This window comes from Lissotriton vulgaris, chromosome 2_1 (genome assembly GCF_964263255.1).
Source record: "Lissotriton vulgaris chromosome 2_1, aLisVul1.2, whole genome shotgun sequence".
NCBI lineage: Eukaryota > Metazoa > Chordata > Amphibia > Caudata > Salamandridae > Lissotriton > Lissotriton vulgaris.
The window spans coordinates 1,551,871,394-1,551,889,942 of NC_141687.1; the positions used below are offsets into that span (position 1 = coordinate 1,551,871,394).

Sequence of the window (18,549 nt, forward strand, 5' to 3'; positions counted from 1 at the left end):
CCCTGGGATGAACTACGCGAGGGTCCAGAGCTCAGCCCCGGCTGGGCGTTCGGTCGGATCCTGACCGTCTCATCCGTCCACCTGAAGACGTCCTCCGGAGAGTCGAAGAAGTGGGTCTTGGAATTGAAAATAACCCGGAGACGGGCCGGATACAGCAGTGAATATTGGATTTTAAGGCCGCGCAGCTTGGCCTTTGCCGCCAGGAAGGAGTGTCGCTGCTGCTGGACCAGCTTGGTGTAGTCCGGGAAGATCATAATTTTGTGGTTATCAAACAGCAATGTCTCTTTGAGTCGTGCTTCCCGGAGTATGACATCCCTGTCATGAAAGTTTAGGATCTTGGCAATGATCGGCCGAGGCCGTTCCCCCGCTGGCGGTTTCTGCGTCCGGGCTCTATGTGCGCGCTCCACCACGAAGCAGCGCAACAAGGTGTCCGGGGGTAGCCAGCTCTCCAACCACAAACAAAGCGCAGGTTATTCCTTCGCGCTCGCCCTTCCGCGTCCTCCACGCGAAGCGCCAGGCCCTTCTGGATCCTCTCCATTTCGGCCACTTTCTTTTTAAGGGTGCAGACGTCACCCTCCACCTCCGCGACCCTGGTCTCGGTCTCCGTGATGCGGGCGACTGCGTTGCGGAGATCTTGGCGCAGCAGCATTACATCGGCACCGACCGCGCCAATCTTCGCATCCAACATGTCTCGGGACTGCGTGATGGCCGCCATCAGAGCCGCGTTGTCCGGTCCAGCACTCTGGCCACCCCCGGCCGTCCCCGCACCTCCTCCGGGCCCAGTGAACTTATCGATGGGCCCCTGCTTGGTGGCGCCCGTGCCACCCCCGCCTCTGGTAATGGTCTCGGCAGGTATGGCGGGTCAACTCGCATCCGGAAAGGGCTTCTCGGCACCACACACCAATATTAGCCGCCACTCGGGGTAAGGCCGGGGTATCCGGGTCCCGCCAGGCACTGCGCCTCACCCACCGGCCACCACCACGCCAAACACCACCAAATAGGCGCACCGGATGGCAGACCAGGCCCCAGTAGCGAATGCAGCGGCCAGCTCAGCGCCCTACCGTTCCGGGTCTCCGCCGGTCCACGCCAGCCACTTCCACCATCCACAGGTCACTGGGCACCTCACCGCCGCCGATGATCAGGCACAACAGGGCCCCGGGGCCGCGGCAGCCAGGCCAAGCCGCTCCTCCGGGACGTAGCAGCCACCAACCCCGGGCCCAGAGTCAGGGGGGCGATAAGGGCGCCAATGCGCCGCTGTCCACAACGCCGGGTCGGCGGGAACCAAGGGCACAGCCAATCTGCCGGACCGGTTCTCCTCGGGGCCTCCCCAAAGGGCCCACTGCAGTCCACAAGCCGGGCGGGGCGCTCCCTTCTGTGCGCTGGCAAGCCACCGCCGGCTCCGCCACCACTCTGTTCCCGGCAGTCCGGGGGGATCTGAACCGCCTCCGGGTCCGCGGAGTCCTCTCTCAGGGCCGCCGCCCCGCAGCCTCCAGCAGCGCCACTCGGTCCGCAAGCGGCAGGAGATTCCGTCACCCCTCCTCCGGCGGCCCAGAAGCAGCCAACTGGACCCACCAGCAAGCAGGCTGCCCGGCGCCCAGGACCAGCGGGCGGGCCAGGCAAAAATTGAGGCCCCGGCTCACCACGCGGCGAGCAGGCCCGGCGGGCGCCTCCACCAGCAGCCGCTCCAAGGCACGATCGGGGGCCCCAGAAACCACACCGGAGGGCGCCCCCGGTCTCCAGCAGTCTCCACAATCGCTGCACGGGGAAAGAAGGGTTCAGGGCCAGGATAAATTAGGCGGATAAGTAGCGGGCCGGCGGGAGCTCTACAGAGCCACGTCCGCCATCGTCGCCCTCGAAGCCACGCCCCCATGGATTTTAATAGTCTTGTTTCGATAACTACATGGATTGGAGAGCTGTTTGCGGAAAAGAGACTGAGGTCCCTTCTTCCTGGGTCTTATAGCTTCTCAAATATCTCATGTCACTTTAAATTGTATGGGAGTCACAGCACTTGATCTACCGCGGACCAGGATCTGGAATCACTCTTGGTATTAGTGGTTATTGGAGGAACATGATTCAAGCTTTCTCCCCTGAATTGGGAAGAGCCTGACATCCAGCTAAAGCTACCCACTCTTCTCCATACACTGTAATGTACCTTCAAGACTACAAATCAGTCCTGGGGATCATAGGCAATAATTTAAAGTGTACAGTGATGTTTTTTGATACCATTCTTTACTACGCTCACTCTGAAGTTTCACAGGTGAAGTCCCACAAATTAAACAAAACAAATCGCTTTTTTGGCCTTGCGAGATCCCTGTGGAACCCTCCCCCCCACCCCCGCCTAAGAGACCCGGGAGGCAGGGCAGTTCCCCCCGCATTGCTGCGGTGGAAAATTATAGGCCTTCACAAAAGAGGCAAATGAAAGGAAACCCTCACCCCCCCCTCACAACCCTCTCACCCTCACTCAGCCTCACACCCTCACCCACCCTCACACACCCTCACCCACCCTCACCCTCACACCCTCACTCATCCTCCCCCCCTCATCCTCACACACCCTCACTCACCCTCACACCCTCACCCCCCTCACAACCCTCTCACCCTCACTCAGCCTCACACCCTCACTGCCCCCTCACCCTCACACCCTCTCACCATCACCCCCCTCACCCTCACACACCCTTACCCTCATCCCCTCACCCTCAGTCACCCTCACACCCTCACACCCCCTAACCCACACCCTCACTCACCCTCACACACCCTCACCCTCACACACCCTCAACCTCACACCCCCTCACTCACCCTCACCCTCACACCCCCACTCACCCTCACCCTCACACCCCCTCAACCCCCTCACCCTCACACCCCTCACCCTCACACCACTCAGTGCTACAAAACATATTGTGTTACAATAGGTGTCACATTTGCGAAAGATAAAACTATTGGCATTGTAAATAACAAAGCTATTAATTTCGCTATTTTCAAAACAAGCACATAAATAAAAAATGTGTCCTTTACAATACCAATAGCTCAAACTTTCCTAATGCGAGACCTATTGCATTGCTGTGCTTCTCTCCCCTGCTGCACTCTCCTGCTCTCTAGAGATGTGGCCTAACGACCAGAGCTGCCATCTAAGTCACGTAAATACAAAACATGTTGCATTCCAAATGCTATAGGTGTCACATTCGCGAAAGTTATATCTATTGGCGTTGTAAATGACAAAGCTATCAATTTAGCTATTTTAAAAACCAACAAATAAATAAAATATTTGTCATTTACAAGACCAATAGCTCCAATTTTTCTAATGCGAGACCTATTGCATTTCCAATGCTTGTTTAACCAAGACAGCACAGCAACCAAACATGCTCCGCTGCCCAGCGTCAAAGGGAGAGCGAAAAAAACGTACATTACATACTATGATATGACACATTTTACTTTCCCACGTGCTGGCGCACCTTTGGCTGCCATGTGCCAACACAAACACCCTTCCGCCATAGTGAAAGGGTGTGTGTGTTCTCTAAAGCATTGGCTTTGCACTGGACAGGGAACCTTACAGTACAAAAAGTATCCTTAAAGATTTTTACCACTTTGTATGTGTGTTGTACAATCAAGTCTGTATGCAGTGTTGCAGAAATAAGTGGAAATTACAGCATTTCTCCTTGCTACTCCTTCCTCAAGGAGGTGTAAGGTTTTGGCGCCAATCCCTTGCTACAAATGTTAGTAGATAAGGATTTGCTTCAACACCCATGGGTGGTTGCAAGGGAAAGCCCATGTACCACCCATGGAACACAACCTTTGATGCAAAGTAGTGCATAGCAGAACTTTGCCGTGCTTTGGGGAACTTCCAATGTATATCCTAGTTTGCCTTGGATAGTAAATCCCACCTCAACTCTTTCCACTGTGTTTGCTTTACTTTTGTTGTGTAAACCTGGTGAAAAATATTAGTAAATCTGGGCTTATCTTTTTCTGCAGTTTCTCAGTTAGACTTGAATTCAATTTTCTCCTATGTTTCTGAAACCCTCCATCTGCATATCTCATACATCATCTCTTTCCTCTTCAGCAGACTCTTTTCACTCTCTCCTATACATACTTCCTTGCTTCTCCTTCACTTACTTTGCCCCACACACAAATGCACTCACTCTCCTGTAAGCAGTGGCGTAGCGTGGGCAGGGCCACAGGGGTGGTTGCCCAGGGCGCAAACTTTTAAAAGAAAATACATTTGCCAGAATGTCTCTTGCTGATATTTTTTTTTTCTTTTCAAATTTTGCACCCCGGCGCGGGGTAGGAGATCATTACTTGCCTTGCCCCGGGTGTTGGCAACCTACGCCACGCTGTTGCCCGTGAGCATTGAATTTTCTTTATCTTTTGCCCTGTCAATATTCTGACTGTTGTTTGCCTCCTACGCACACATTCTCCTGGAATCATTTTTACAATTGGCCCACCTGACTATTAATGGGCTCTGCAGAGAGGCCAAGAATTGGATGAACATAAATTCTGAACCACTTTATGACCCACTGATGGCCCTGTGAAAAATTTGCCGTGCCTTCAGCCTGAACGCATCAGCTCTCAATCATGGCCATTATAAACATCCACCCACAATCTGAAGGTAAACGGATATAATGAGGCAGCTCTTTTCATAGTACGCATTATATATAAGTAATACGTTGCATGAAACAAACTATAGAAATGCAACATCCTAAAAAAATCAAAAACTCTTGGGTGATCCTAAGAGAGAGGCCAGTGTCTTTTTTTTGCCTGCTGCATCTGTCATCTGGTGGTGAGGCACTGAAACAAGGGTAATTTTGGATGGGTTACCAGCCCTGCTCCCTAGCAACTTCACTAAAAACAATGCAACGGTCTCGCCTTTACAAAAGATAGAGCTATTGGCATTGTAAATGCCAACATTTTTGTGTATATGTTGGTTTTGAAAACAGATAAATAAATGGCATTATCATTTACAATGCCAATAGCTTAATCTCTCACAAATGTGAGACCTATTGCATTTGCAATGCAATAGGTTGCGTATTTACACGAGTTTGAGCTATTGACATTGCAAATAACAATGCGTTTTATTTATGTTTCAAAAACCAAAACATAAATAAAAGGTCTCTCACCCTGCTGTCTCTCTCACACGTCTGTCTCTCTCACACGGCTGTCTCTCTCACACACACAGAGCCACACAGAGCCACACAAACACACACAGAGCCACACACACAGAGCCACACACACTCACAGAGCGACACACACACAGAGCCAAACACACACTCACACAAAGAGCCACACACACAGAGCCACACACACACACACAGAGCCACACACACCCACAGAGCCACATACACACACACTCAGAGCCACACACACACAGAGTCACAAACACAGAGACATACACACACACAGAGCCACACACACACAGAGTCACACGGAGCCACACACACACACACACAGAGCCACACACAAACACAGAGCCACACACATATACACAGAGCCCTAGAGCATAATTTCAAGAGCCAATGTAGTTTAAAAATTACTTGTGAAGAAGCATCCGGGGCACCGTGGAGGCGCTGACAGCTCATTTGCTTACGTGCGCCCAGGGGTCCATCACTGGGTGCTGAGGTAAACACCCTGCGTCACGAGGCCGCCTTGTTTGTTTTTTTGTTGTTGAAAGGATCAGTCTTCAGTCTTCGACATTGTAGATGGAAGTCCTACCAATGTCGATATCGACTCTGGTTAAGATGTCAATATCACCAGCGTCTTTTACAATAGTTTGAATGGTGTGCTGTGCGTGACACTGAATGGCGGGCGATTTGCAGAGTTGAAGGTGACATTTCAGGGTTCAGATGTTTGGCATGCTGTCCATGACATTGATATGACTGACCCAGCAACTGCAATATGTTTAGTATACGTCAAACCCGCCTCCGACTGAGAGAAAGTAGGAACTGATTCGGTCAAAGCTGTGAGCTGAGTCCCAGCCATGAGGAGGAGGCCCACTCCCAGAGCTCCGTAGCCCTGAGTACCTCCACTCTGTGGTCAAATTGGGCTTCAGCCTGGAGTACTCCATGAGGCGGTCCGAGCGGTGCTGCCCACGTATACCAGGCTCGCAGGTTCCCAGGCAGCTTCCGACGAATGTCAAGGACCACTAAGGCCCATCTATGGCTCTCACTACGTAGTGTACACTGCTGGATGGCGCCTCCCACGACCGACAGGGCTGAGGACATCAGCTCCCAATCCTCCGCGTCTGGGCTGAATTTCTTAGGGCACAGGATCCCGACAGCATGCGTACCTAAGTTGCACAGACTCCAAGAGGCCCCGCAGCCTTCCGGGCTAAGTCTCTACCGCTAAGGACTGGAAGCGAGCACTCTCTAACGGTGCATAGACCTCAGTCCGCTCAGATATTCAGCGCCGCCCATTGTCGACTATATGTGCATCGGATGGAAGCGCAACACCAGTGCTACATGATTCACTCGTTCTAATGTGAAAGTAATTCACGGATGCAAGGATAATTTGGGATTAATTAGATGGTTCGCGGAGCTCGCTCAGAGTGCGGCCATCTTGAGCCTCAGCAAGCTCCGCCCCCCAACATTTGAGACAATTCACCTTTAAAAAAGTTGGGAAACATATCTGCAAATAGTATTTCAATTAAAAATGGATAATGGGGGCTGTACTCACCGAGAAATCTGCAGGCTCGCCCCCTCATTCACGGATGCAAGGATAATTTGGATTAATTAGATGGTTCGCGGAGCTCGCTCAGAGTGTGGCCATCTTGAGCATCAGCAAGCTCCGCTCCCCAACATTTGAGACAATTCACCTTTAAAAAAGTTGGGAAACATATCTGCAAATAGTATTTCAATTAAAAATGAATAATGGGGCCTGTACTCACCGAGAAATCTGCAGGCTCGCCCCCTCACAGCCAATACTGCCTCTTCCTCCCCGCGCACATCCTGTGTCCTGCAGCCTGAGGGCTGCCTCACATCTTGCCTGACCGGAAAACCACATTAACCCCTTCGATGCTCATGACGAGCTCAGCTCGTCATGGGGCACGGTTGAGCTGTGCTGATGACGAGCTGAGCTCATCATGAACAATGAGAATAGAGATCATGCAGCAAAGGAGGGGAATTGCTGCAGCAGCGATGGTGTTAAGCGCAAGCCCGTCCAGCGAGTGATTCAGACGAGGAAGCAAGCAACCAGCGTCTGCTGCTCGAAGCTCACGCGGGCTAGAGCTTCCGGAACTGGCCATTTTCAGACTGGCTTGGCCTGACTTACGTTTGTGGTCAAAACTTTTTTATCTTCTTTATGGGGCGAAACAGATGGCCCCATAAAGAAGATAAGAAAGCTTTACCACGAACGTAAGTCAAGGAACCCAGTCTGAAAAGGACAGGGCTTAAAAAGAAAGAAGAACGTCACTAGGACTTCTTCTCCAATGGCTTGCCACCATTTAGCATGAACAGTGACGCCAGCCAATGGAAAAGAGGGGCGGGCTTAACCTCGCTAGTGAAACTTACTGAATCTCATTAAGTCTCGCCAGCGAGACTGCGCATGTGCGCAGTCTTACGCTAGCCGAGACCTAATAATCTGTTAAAGTAATTAAGAAGCTAGTCTGTTTCAATAAAACCCTAAAAATCAAAGTGTTTCTAATGGATGTCAAAATAATATATAAGTAAACAGTGCATTGTCCTTCCCGCAGCTGACCCCTCTCTATGATCCAAGATGGCTCACAGGTCAGGCGGTGTGAGGTTGAGCAATCCTCACAATTTCAAAAGGGGTGAACACTCACAACTTGGGGTGTATTCTACTAGAACAGTCTGACCTTTAGCTCATGGCCCAGCCCAGCAAAACAACCTGTCCTTTAAAAAGGCTTTCATTACCATTACTCAATGAAACCTGAACTCTCTGCTGGCACACCCCAAAGGGGAGACCTGGCACTCCCTTGCTAGCAGCATGGAGATCCGCTTCTGATCGACCAGATGTCTTCTAAAAACCTAAAACCATCAGTCCGTAGGTCAAGGCTCAACACCAACAATAACAACTGAGGCACAGAAGCCTGTAAGTTATCATGGAGCTCAACCTTTCCCAGACATCCTGAGTGAACCAAGTCAAAAGACGCTTTTTCTACACGATGCAAACTCTTCAACCCATTTACTCTCACCTAGGGTTCCTACAAATGTTCCAGGCCACTATCGCCTGTGACGTCAAGACAAATCTTACACCTTCACCTCCAGGACCACTTCTGAGTAGTCCATTGGCTACCCTTGGCCACCTTCATAATTCTCTTTGCTGCTCACACAGACATCCAAAGCAGGGGCCCGTTCTTTATCCAAGTAAATCTATAAAGGATCGGAACCTAATCCTCCACACTAAACTGGTACCTTAGTTGGTCATTCTCTCTTACAAGATGCAATATATTGCTTGAACCCGCTTCTCTATACAGGCAGCAATATTATGGAACCCCCTCACAGCAAAGACAAGAAAAATCAGAAACCATCTCACATTCAGGGAGGCTTAAAGTAAACCTGGCTCTAGTAGCAGTCTGGTAGGTTTCCAATAAAGCTGCTGTCTGATGGACCTCCGGTAGAGCTTTGTTCTTGTGACAGCTTTCCCATGCGAAGGGAGTGAGTCTGGACTGACGCTGGTGGTGACCGGCCAAACGAGATAGCAGTGCCCCCTTAGTGGGCCACTTTCAGCCAACATTGATCAGCGATCTCATAGGTTTCGATTGAAGCGTAGATTTCATAGCCTCTAATATGGCGGTGCGAGTGGCATTGCCCCAGCCTTGGAGTGTGACGTGGCAGGGGCCCAGCACACTTGAGGACTTGGTGACTTAGACAGGAGTCCCAGCTGTAATCACAGGACTGGTGGTGACACAAAGGAGTGAGGGTGTGTGGTCTGATGGGCTTAAGCAGAATGATACACTGAGCAGGTTCCAGTTGGGCCAGTCCCCCACACACAGTCCTTAGCAAAGAGGAAGGCTGATGTATTTCTCTCTGCATGCTCAAGCACCCAGCACATAATGAGCGGGTGGAGATGTGGAGACTGAGTATCCGAGAACCAAGCTTACCGGGGTTGACCCCTCAATCAAGGCCATGAGGATAAGGAGGTTGAACATAGAAATCAGGGTGACTGAGTTACAGGGATTCAGTGAATAGGATGCACCACATAGTGATGACTGCAGAGTACTCTGAAGGAGCATGAGTACAGAGGTCAAATGCCAGAGATTTGAGGAATGTATCCCTTGAGCGGCCATTTGGAGACAAAAGTTGAAAAGCTTGAAACTGAGGTAAAATCAGCCAGAATCTGTATTTTGGAAATGCACATATTCCCGTAGCCTTGGGACTTATAGGGTAAAGTGAACCATGTCTTCAACTCGTTGGTATTGGGAAATACTGAGGAATTAGAGGTGCCACTGTCTGGGCCACTTCAACATTGAGATTGTTTATAATCTTAGAGCTATCTCCTTTGGAACACCCCTCTTACCCAATCTCAGGTCAACTCCTGTCCCACACTCCTTTAAAGTTGTAATCCAGAAGAGCAGCTTGCTGTTCTACCCCCTTCAGATGCATGGGCATTAAAGCTTAATCTCCGAAACTCAACATCAAAATGATTATATTTTTATTGTTGTTAGGTACAGGAAGAGTACATGATTTGCCAAGAATCACCCGCTTATTCTGTTGCGTACTGGGGTGGCTGAGTGAGCTAAAGAATGGGGATGGATTAAACCCAGATCAGTTGACTGGAGTGAGTGTTTGATTTGCTCAAACGCTCCGTCCATCATCCCCTTTTGTATCGCTTTGTTCGCCCTAAGTTGGCAGGGTATGCTCAGACGTGAGTCCCTTGCTCACTTGGCCACTGGATTCAAGATAGCCTGGCTGATGAGGATTATGAATCTGAAACCGGTCCCAGGATGCTTGTTTCCGGTCCAGGGAAGACATGGCTTGGCAGTTCGGGCTGGACTGTTCCCATGAGGCACAGGGTCAGACTGATTTGCATATGGCCATGTCTGAACTGGGGTGGCTGAGTGAGCTAAAGAATGGTGATGGATTAAACCCAGATCAGTTGACTGGGGGTGAGTGTTTGATTTGCTCAAACGCTCCGTCCATCATCCCCTTTTGTATCGCTTTATTCTGTTGCGTACAGCGGCCCTAACAAAATGCTAGACCTATTGGTTTCGATAAATGCTTGTTTACACCTACTATGGGTGCACCTACATGTGGTGTCATTCTGGACATCACTGTAGACAGGATACCCTCCAGTAGGCTTAAATGTGGCCATGACACCAAATTCTTGTCTGCTCGGACTTGTCTCAAATGAGGAGACAAGGCCAGGAACTACCCCACTGTGTTATTGTTTATGCTTATGAAAAAATGTATCACTACTACATGACTGGAGAAGGAGCCATCTATGGATGGTAAATGTCTAGCAGAAGCAGAGAATGGACGGAGGCAGAAGCTGTGTAAATGGACAAGGCGAGAAGGGATGATAAACAGATATGATTTAATTGACTGCAGTGGCAGCTCCTACGCTAAGGCGGAGGAGCGTTGCCCCACTGCTTTTAAGCAGTGTCCCTAAAGGAAAAAGAAAATGATAATGACTAAGTTATTATCGTTTTACTTTTTCCTTGTTGTGGCAGCCATGTGGGCGTGAGGGGTGGGGCTGCTCTGCTGACAGAGCAGTAGAGGGGAGGAGTGGTTTGCATTCCCTAAAGTGCGCATTGATGTTTGTCCGGCCAAACAATAATTTTCACTTTGCATGGTTTCTACCCAGTCTGTATTACCGTGAGCGCGGAGAACATGTCCAGGCCTCCATTCCCTGGCTGAACGCCGAACTACGATGCTCAGACCAATCGCAATACTGCATTACAGTGCTAGGATTGGCTATGGGGAGCCTGGGTGTTTACCAATCACAACGCTGCATTCAGCGTGTGATTGGCTCAGGGTAGTCTGGGTGCATCCTGTGTGCGCTGTTCTAGAAAAGAAGATGGAGAGAGTGGCGGGATGTGGTGAGGAGGTACTTTTTTTACTCTTCACCCCTTGTCCCTGTTCCCCCTCACCCCCGATCTGTGCCAGGCGCCGCTGATTGACTGGCAGCCATATGATGATGCCCTTCTTTTCCTGCTAGACTTGAAACCACCATGATTGTCCTGCTTCATTTTATGCCTTTTTAGGTCGAGCAGACCTACCCTCAATGCGTGAGCATTGAAGGTGTCTGCTTCAGACCTATTGTGGCCCGTATTTAGGAATGTGGACAGCTACCAGACGCGCGCTTTGACGAGGTCAGATTTCACCTCGGGAGCGAGCGTCTGATAGCTGCGCATGCGCGGTGCAAAGCCCTTGCTCACACACAGACACAGGCAGCCCCCACCCCTCTGCATGCACGCACACACACACACACACAGGCGCGCGCATGCACACGCAGGCATACGGCACACATACAGGCACACATACAGGCACACTATCCCCTACCTCGCATTCTCTCTCAATCACACACAGTCACGCATGCGCACACACATTCCCTCGCGCACACACGCGCGCACACACTCCCCCCTCCCCGGCATACACACAGGCACGCACGCACTTCACATCAGCCCTGGGCCCCACTCACCGACTGCGCTCTTCCGACGGGGCTCCTCTCGCGCTCCGCTCCTCACGGCGCGGCGCGTCTCGTCTCCTCTTCTGAATCGGGGCTCCCTCAGGTCAGAGGAGCCCCGCAACAGGCGCCACACTCCTACTTCTCCCCGGCCCCCTCCTAGGGACCCGGGCTACCCCGGACCGGCAGGGCGCTCCATGTGCCGGCATGCCTGTTCACGGACCTCGGGAGGCGGGACTTCCGGTCGGCCGCGAGCGGATTGGCCGGCCGGCCAAGAGCTTCCGGGTCGCCGCGGGCAGCGCGGCGGCACCCTCCCTATCACTACAAGGGCAGGGTCTGTGCTCTTATTGAACTATGAAGCAGCCCGTGGATTTATTTTTGGATTTCAAGCCTGCTAATTAAATTGCTGAAGCGTTGGGCATCCATTAACTCACGTAGTTATACTTTTTTTTTACTATTCATAACTCTTCATATGAAAACGCTTTTGACATAATCTGTATTAGTTTTGAAGTATAATTATATATACGGCCCGCTTCCTCCCACAGTGCCTTAAAATAGGTTATAACAGGGGTCTTATCTTGTTATGCAGTGAAGGCACACAAATAAAACCTCTGGGGCCTATTTTTCTTACACTGTTCTTTGGCCTTTCAACTAATGTTGATGCAGATAACGTAGCTAATTTGTTTTAGCATATAAAACATTCATGGCTTAATTTTATAAATTCTGCTTCAAGGCAAGTTACCCTATCGTGGAGCAATGTGTGTCTACGGCTCTGGTTCTACATACCTTATTAAGCCTGCTTTCAGAGCAATGCCAGAAATTGCAATTTGTGAGTGGGTTAAGGATCTTCAAATAGGTAACAGTGTATGGGAAGACCTTTCAGTAAATATAGATTGGATGTTGCTGTCTATTCCTCCCTAGTCGCCACCCCCTCACCCTCACATCCCCTCACCCTCACATCCCCTCACCCTCACACCCCCTCACCCTCACTCACACACTCACCCTCACCCTCCCTCTCACCCACCCTCACCCACCCACCCTCACACACCCTTTCACCCTCACACACACACTCACCCTCACCCTCCCTCTCACCCACCCTCACCCACCCACCCTCACACCCCCTTACCCTCACACACCCTCACCCCCTCACAACCCCCTCACTCTCACACACCCTCACTCTCACACCCCCTCACTCTCACTCTCACACCCCCTCACTCTCACACCCCATCACCCTCACACCCCCTCACCCTCACACGCCCTCACCCTCACACACCCTCATCCTCACACACCCTCACCCTCACCCACCCTCACCCTCACACACCCTCACCCTCACACACCCTCACCCTCACACACCCTCACACACCCTCACCCTCACACCCCCTCACCCTCACAAACCCTCACTCACCTTCTCACCCTCACTCACCCTCACACACCCTCACCCCCTCACCCTCACCCTCACCCCCTCACCCTCACACACATCCGCACACACCCTCTCACCCTCACACACATCCTCACACACCCTCTCTCCCTCACACACCCGCACCCACCTCACCCTCCCACACCCTCACCCTCACACACCCTCACCCTCACACACCCGCATCCTCACTCACCCTCACCCCGTCACCCCTGTCACCCCCCTCACCCTCCCTCACCCTCTCACCCTCACAACCCCACACCCTCACCACCCCATACCCTCACAACCCCACACCCTCCCCCTCACACCCTTGCACCCCTCACCCACACTCTCACACTCACACCCCCCTCACCCTCACACACCCTCACCCCCACACACCTCATTACAAATGCTATAGGTGTCACATTTGCGAAAGTTATAACTATTGGCATTGTAAATGACAAAGCTATTAATTTAGTTATTTTCAAAAACAAAATATAAATAAAAAAATTGTCATTTACAATACCAATAGCTCAAACTTTCCTAATGCGAGACCTATTGCATTGCAAATGCTTGTTTGGTATGGTGATCTAATTTACTGTCTTGTGGGAATTGCTATTGCTGTCTTGCGGGAATTGTCAAATGACAGAATATACTGTTGAACCGTGTCAAACAGGCTGGTCTCAGGGGACCTGCACTTAGATGGATAGCCTCCATCATTACTGACCGGATGCAATCAGTCAGGCTTGGAACCTTTACCGCCCGAGACTCTCTTCCCTCTGTGGGGTCCCACAGGGCTCATCCCTGTCGCCACTATTATTTAATTTATATCTCAGACCCCTGATACACTCCCTAAAAAACTGCAAAATCACTGTGTTTAATTATGCTGATGATCTGCAGCTGATAATACCACTGAATTCCCCAGATTCAGCGGCAGAGTGTCGGGCAACCATGTCTCACATACGGAGTTGGATGGACCTGAATCACCTAAAACTCAACTCAGGCAAGACGGAACTAGTACTGCCTGGGAAGAGCGAGCTCATTTGGGGCCCGCACTTCTGGCCGGTGGATATGGGTTCTCCCCATTGCTTCCACTTCAGTAAAAATCCTAGGGGTCATCCTTAACATATGTTTCTGTAGACGTTTCGACCCCTTGGCAGAATTTAGAATGGGGTCATCTTCTGGCCAGAATAAGAACGGGAGTCACCTGATAATTGGGACTAAGAAACCCACAACTGTAGATGTGACCACAGCAGTCTCAGTGAGAAATCTCAGTGAACTGCATGAAAATTACCAGAGACTATGACAATTACTTATCTGCACAGATACCTTGACAATATATTTAGGATTCGATTTTCTGGTAGTAGACCAAAAAAGAATAACAAAGCCATGCTTGACCAGAGTTGCCTAGCCAGTGTGTCATTGGCCCCCATGTAAGGAAACAAAATGGGCCCCTGGCTGCTGTTCGGATCATAAAAAACTGCAATAAACTGGGTTCAGTGGGCCCTGCAGGCCTCTGGTCCCCGGTGCCACTAACATAACATGTGTATTTGTATAGCGCACGTATCACCCAAGGGTCTCAAGGTGCTGAATAACAGATGTATATTTTTACCCACTCAATGGTACTCATTTTACCGACCTCAAATGGATGAAAGGCTGAGTGGACCCACCCAGATTAGAACCTGTGACCATGAAGTCGAACACAAACCTCTACAGTGGATGCCTTAGTCCACTGCGCCACCAGACCTGACACTGCACTCACTGCACCAAAGGAACCAAACCAACCCCCTGATTAGAGATCCAGCATAGAGAGCTTTATACACGTTGTTTGATGTGGAAGATGAATAGCAGGGCAGCAAAGGTTTTATATCATATGATTGAAAATAGGCAAAATTACGGCATGTGAGGTAACAATAGGTAGCTCCAACCTAGAGGCACTGCCAAGACAATGGATTTTTGAAACTATTGTGTTTTGATGCTCAAATTGCACTCAGCGAGCAAGATAAATCGCACTTCCCACTAGCCAGGAGAACAAAAATTAAAAGAGCACAAACGTCCTCGCGTTAATTGTCACGTTGAACCAGAACCCCACGAAAATCAGTCTTTTCCTCAAATGCTTTCGCAGTTTCTAAATATCTCCTAACACAAGCTCAGCTCCTCCTGCTTCTTCTTACAATAAATCCGAAAAAGGGACATGCTGGCGTAAATAACACATTTACAGGCTGGCAGCAAGCAGACTCCGAATGTGAGCCCTTCTCTCAGATAACACGGTGAAACTGTCAGTGTGTGCGCGTGCATTCACCAACGGAGCTAGGCCGTGTGTTCCATACACAATGGGACTTTGTGTCGTGTTTCTGTGTTTCCGGTTCTGCAGAGCAGCCCCGTGATACCCTTAAGAGAGCCCTGAGCAACACAGCCAATTACCCCTCCATGCACATTTAAGACATCACAAGGCGGTGCTGATATGCACGTGAGGGATACGACAAGGAAATCGCAGCGCTGTCTGTTGCCATTTCGTTTTCTTTAAAAACAGACTCCTTGACTCCAGCAGAGTCGATAATACGAGTAATCTGCCCCCAACATCTGGACACCATCAAAGAAAATCAAGCCTGTACAGTACTTCAGCGACGCTCGGTCCTGACAGCAGTAAAAATAAACTCCAGGAAGTGGAGTGAAAACAAACTGGAGCTCGCGGCTTAGCTATCAGCCCGGCTCTAAAGAGCCAGCTGAGGGGGGGTGGGGAGGGGCGGGGGGGGGGTCTGGAGCAGCAGAAGGGGGTCTCAGGTTCTGCAGCCTGAACCAGTTATGTTATGCTTGCTTATGCCATGTTGTTGTGTTGTGCTGTTGAGGTATGTTATGGACTGATGTGTTGTACTACAACACATCAGTCCATAACATACCACAATAGCACAACACAACTACATGGCAGAAGAGCATACTGCAACAGTTGTAGTATGCTCTGTGTTGTGCCGTAAAGTGATATGATTGCTTGGATCGTATGTTGTAGTATGGTAATTGTCATGCTATGAAATATATATATATATATATATGTTATGATACATATATATATATATATATATATATATATATATATATATATATATATATATATATATATATATATATATATATAATATATACATACACACACACATATATATTTATATACACATGTGTGCATGTCTATATATATGTATACATGTAAGTGTGTGTGTGTGTATGTGTGTGTGTGTGTGTATATATATATATATATATATATTATATATATATATTATATATATATATATATATATATATATATATATATATATATATATATATATATATATATATATATATATATATATATATATATGCTCTTACTGGTGTGATATATTTTAGAATAATGTCTTGAACTCTGATATATCCCTTGTTATTGTATACATTTTGCTCCTTTGTGGGGATGTTGCTAGGTTATGCTGTGGTATGGCGAATGTAATGTAATATATATATACATATCTATATATATATTATCACACATCGTGCCCTTGTATGGAATGCTCTCTTGTTTATATACTATGCGGTAGAATGTGGTATGCTATATTATTACAGTTGGTAATGTGCGGCAAGTTACTGAATGCAGGATTACCCGTTTTTTTGCACGTGCTACCCGGCGCCCCATGAACTTCTCTTCAGGTGGCAGCTTTCTTCCGGCATCGTTATCATATTACTACTCATTGTACATTTCAGAAACAAAATGACAAAGAGAGACGCCTCGTGCATCTCTTTCCAGTGCTCGCACTCACCTAGGGCCAGAGCGAGGATGACCTGTGCGCTCCTCCAGTGCCCCATGTCGAGGCTGCCACTGCCTGCTCGTCCTTTGTCCTGCAGGGTCCGTCCGCTCCTGGCTCACCCCCTGCCGGAGCCCGGCTGCCCTGCCTGCCGCCTTGTGATCTGCGCGCGCTCTGAGCTGCCGCGGGCTGGGGGCTCTGCACTTCTTGGCCGGGCGCGAGGCGGGGGCGGGCCCAGCTGTTTTACATCCAGCTGTGTGTCCCGGAGACCCCGCCCAGCCCGGGGCTGAGGAACACATCAGCAGGACTGGCTTTGGTGTATCCAAATCCCGGGCAGCCACGGCGACCTGAGCTTCAAAGATACCGATGCAACTAGGCTGCTCAGACACATATAGTGCAAGCACACGCCGTGCTCTGCATAAGATGCACTCCTTCCCCAAACAAAACGTTTGTACATAGAAGCTGTCACTTCACATCCTGAAGGGTGTATAACGATACCCGAGGACGGGAAAATTGTAACTGTTTTCACTCAGCAAAGGAAAACAACACCCCACCACAACCCGTTACTAACTTTTCCAAGTATTTGGGCTGTTTATTTAAATTATAATGCAGTTCATGACATTTCCCATGCAGTCACAGTCCTTAAACACCCTTATACATGATGCTTCCCTTATCGAGAAGTTTCTGCCCAGCAATAAGGCTTAGGCCGGAGTCTATGTTCAGTTGTCACAGTGGAACAAGGGCGTTTCTTCTTAGAAATTGCAGGGCGGGAGCATCTCTCAAGGTCAAGGATGTGCACCAATCAAAGACCTGTTTCACCCTGTTGAAGACTTAACCCACCCCAGGTCGGCGAACGGCCACTGGTGGCTTCACGCCGTCTACCTTGCGCTCTCCCCCCATTCCTTGAGTAATGGGGGGCTGTCATAACTCACAGCCTAAGGGCTGTCTCAGTGGCATAACGAAAGTTGAGGGGGCCCCCCTGAAAAGCATATTGAGGGGGCCCCCTCTGGACCCACTCAGGGGCGGACAGGCCAGGGGACTGTGCTGAGAGGGTCCTCTGGGGCTCAGGTGCCTCCATGCACTGCGGGGCCTGCGGAGGCCTTTGTTACGCCACTGCTACATGCAGAGCATCAAAGCACTCAATCTTTTAGGACAGATACAAAGAGTTCAAAGACAGATGCCAGACAAGTCTAGTACAGCCATATTTGTATCAAAAAGTTGCAGGCTTTGTTGTGACGTGGTAAATTAGGACACACATTCAACATAATTAAAACACAATGAGTTTTTGAAAAGGAGGTTGATTACTGTATCTTGCAGTTAAAGTGCCAGTGCACTTGAGACATAGGCTCCCTGGTAACAAGACAAAATATCGAATTCAAAATATAGAATTACCAAAATATCGAAGTCAAAATATAGAATGGACAAAATATCGAATGGACAGAATATAGTGGTGAAAAATATTGAATTGAAGGTAAGTAATTTTATATCGAATAGTAATTTTTACCTCTATGCTATCCAACGCTTTACCTACTGTTGTACTCTCTGGAGTGGGAATAGTAATTTTCACCCCTACGCTATCCAACGCTTTCCCTACTGTTGCACTCTCTGGAGTGGGAATAGTAATTTTTACCCCTACGCTATCCAACGCTTTACCTACTGTTGCACTCTCTGGAGTGGGAATAGTAATTTTTACCCCTACCCTATCCAACACTTTCCCTACTGTTGCACTCTCTGGAGTGGGAATAGTACTTTTTACCCCTACACTATCCAACGCTTTCCCTACTGTTGCACTCACTGGAGTGGTAATAGTAAATCTTA

At 49.4% G+C, this 18,549-nt stretch overlaps 1 protein-coding gene across 1 annotated transcript in view; it reads right to left on the reverse strand.

Moving 5' to 3' along the window:
* LOC147732888 (TGF-beta receptor type-2-like) overlaps positions 1-16,907 on the reverse strand; it is a 407,586-nt gene extending 390,679 nt beyond the window's left edge. The window contains exon 1 of the mRNA XM_086957433.1: positions 16,747-16,907. Within this exon, the coding sequence (XP_086813559.1) occupies positions 16,747-16,792 (46 nt within the window). The 5' untranslated portion in view covers positions 16,793-16,907. The remainder of the gene's footprint in view (positions 1-16,746) is intronic.
* Positions 16,908-18,549: the final 1,642 nt, after the last annotated feature.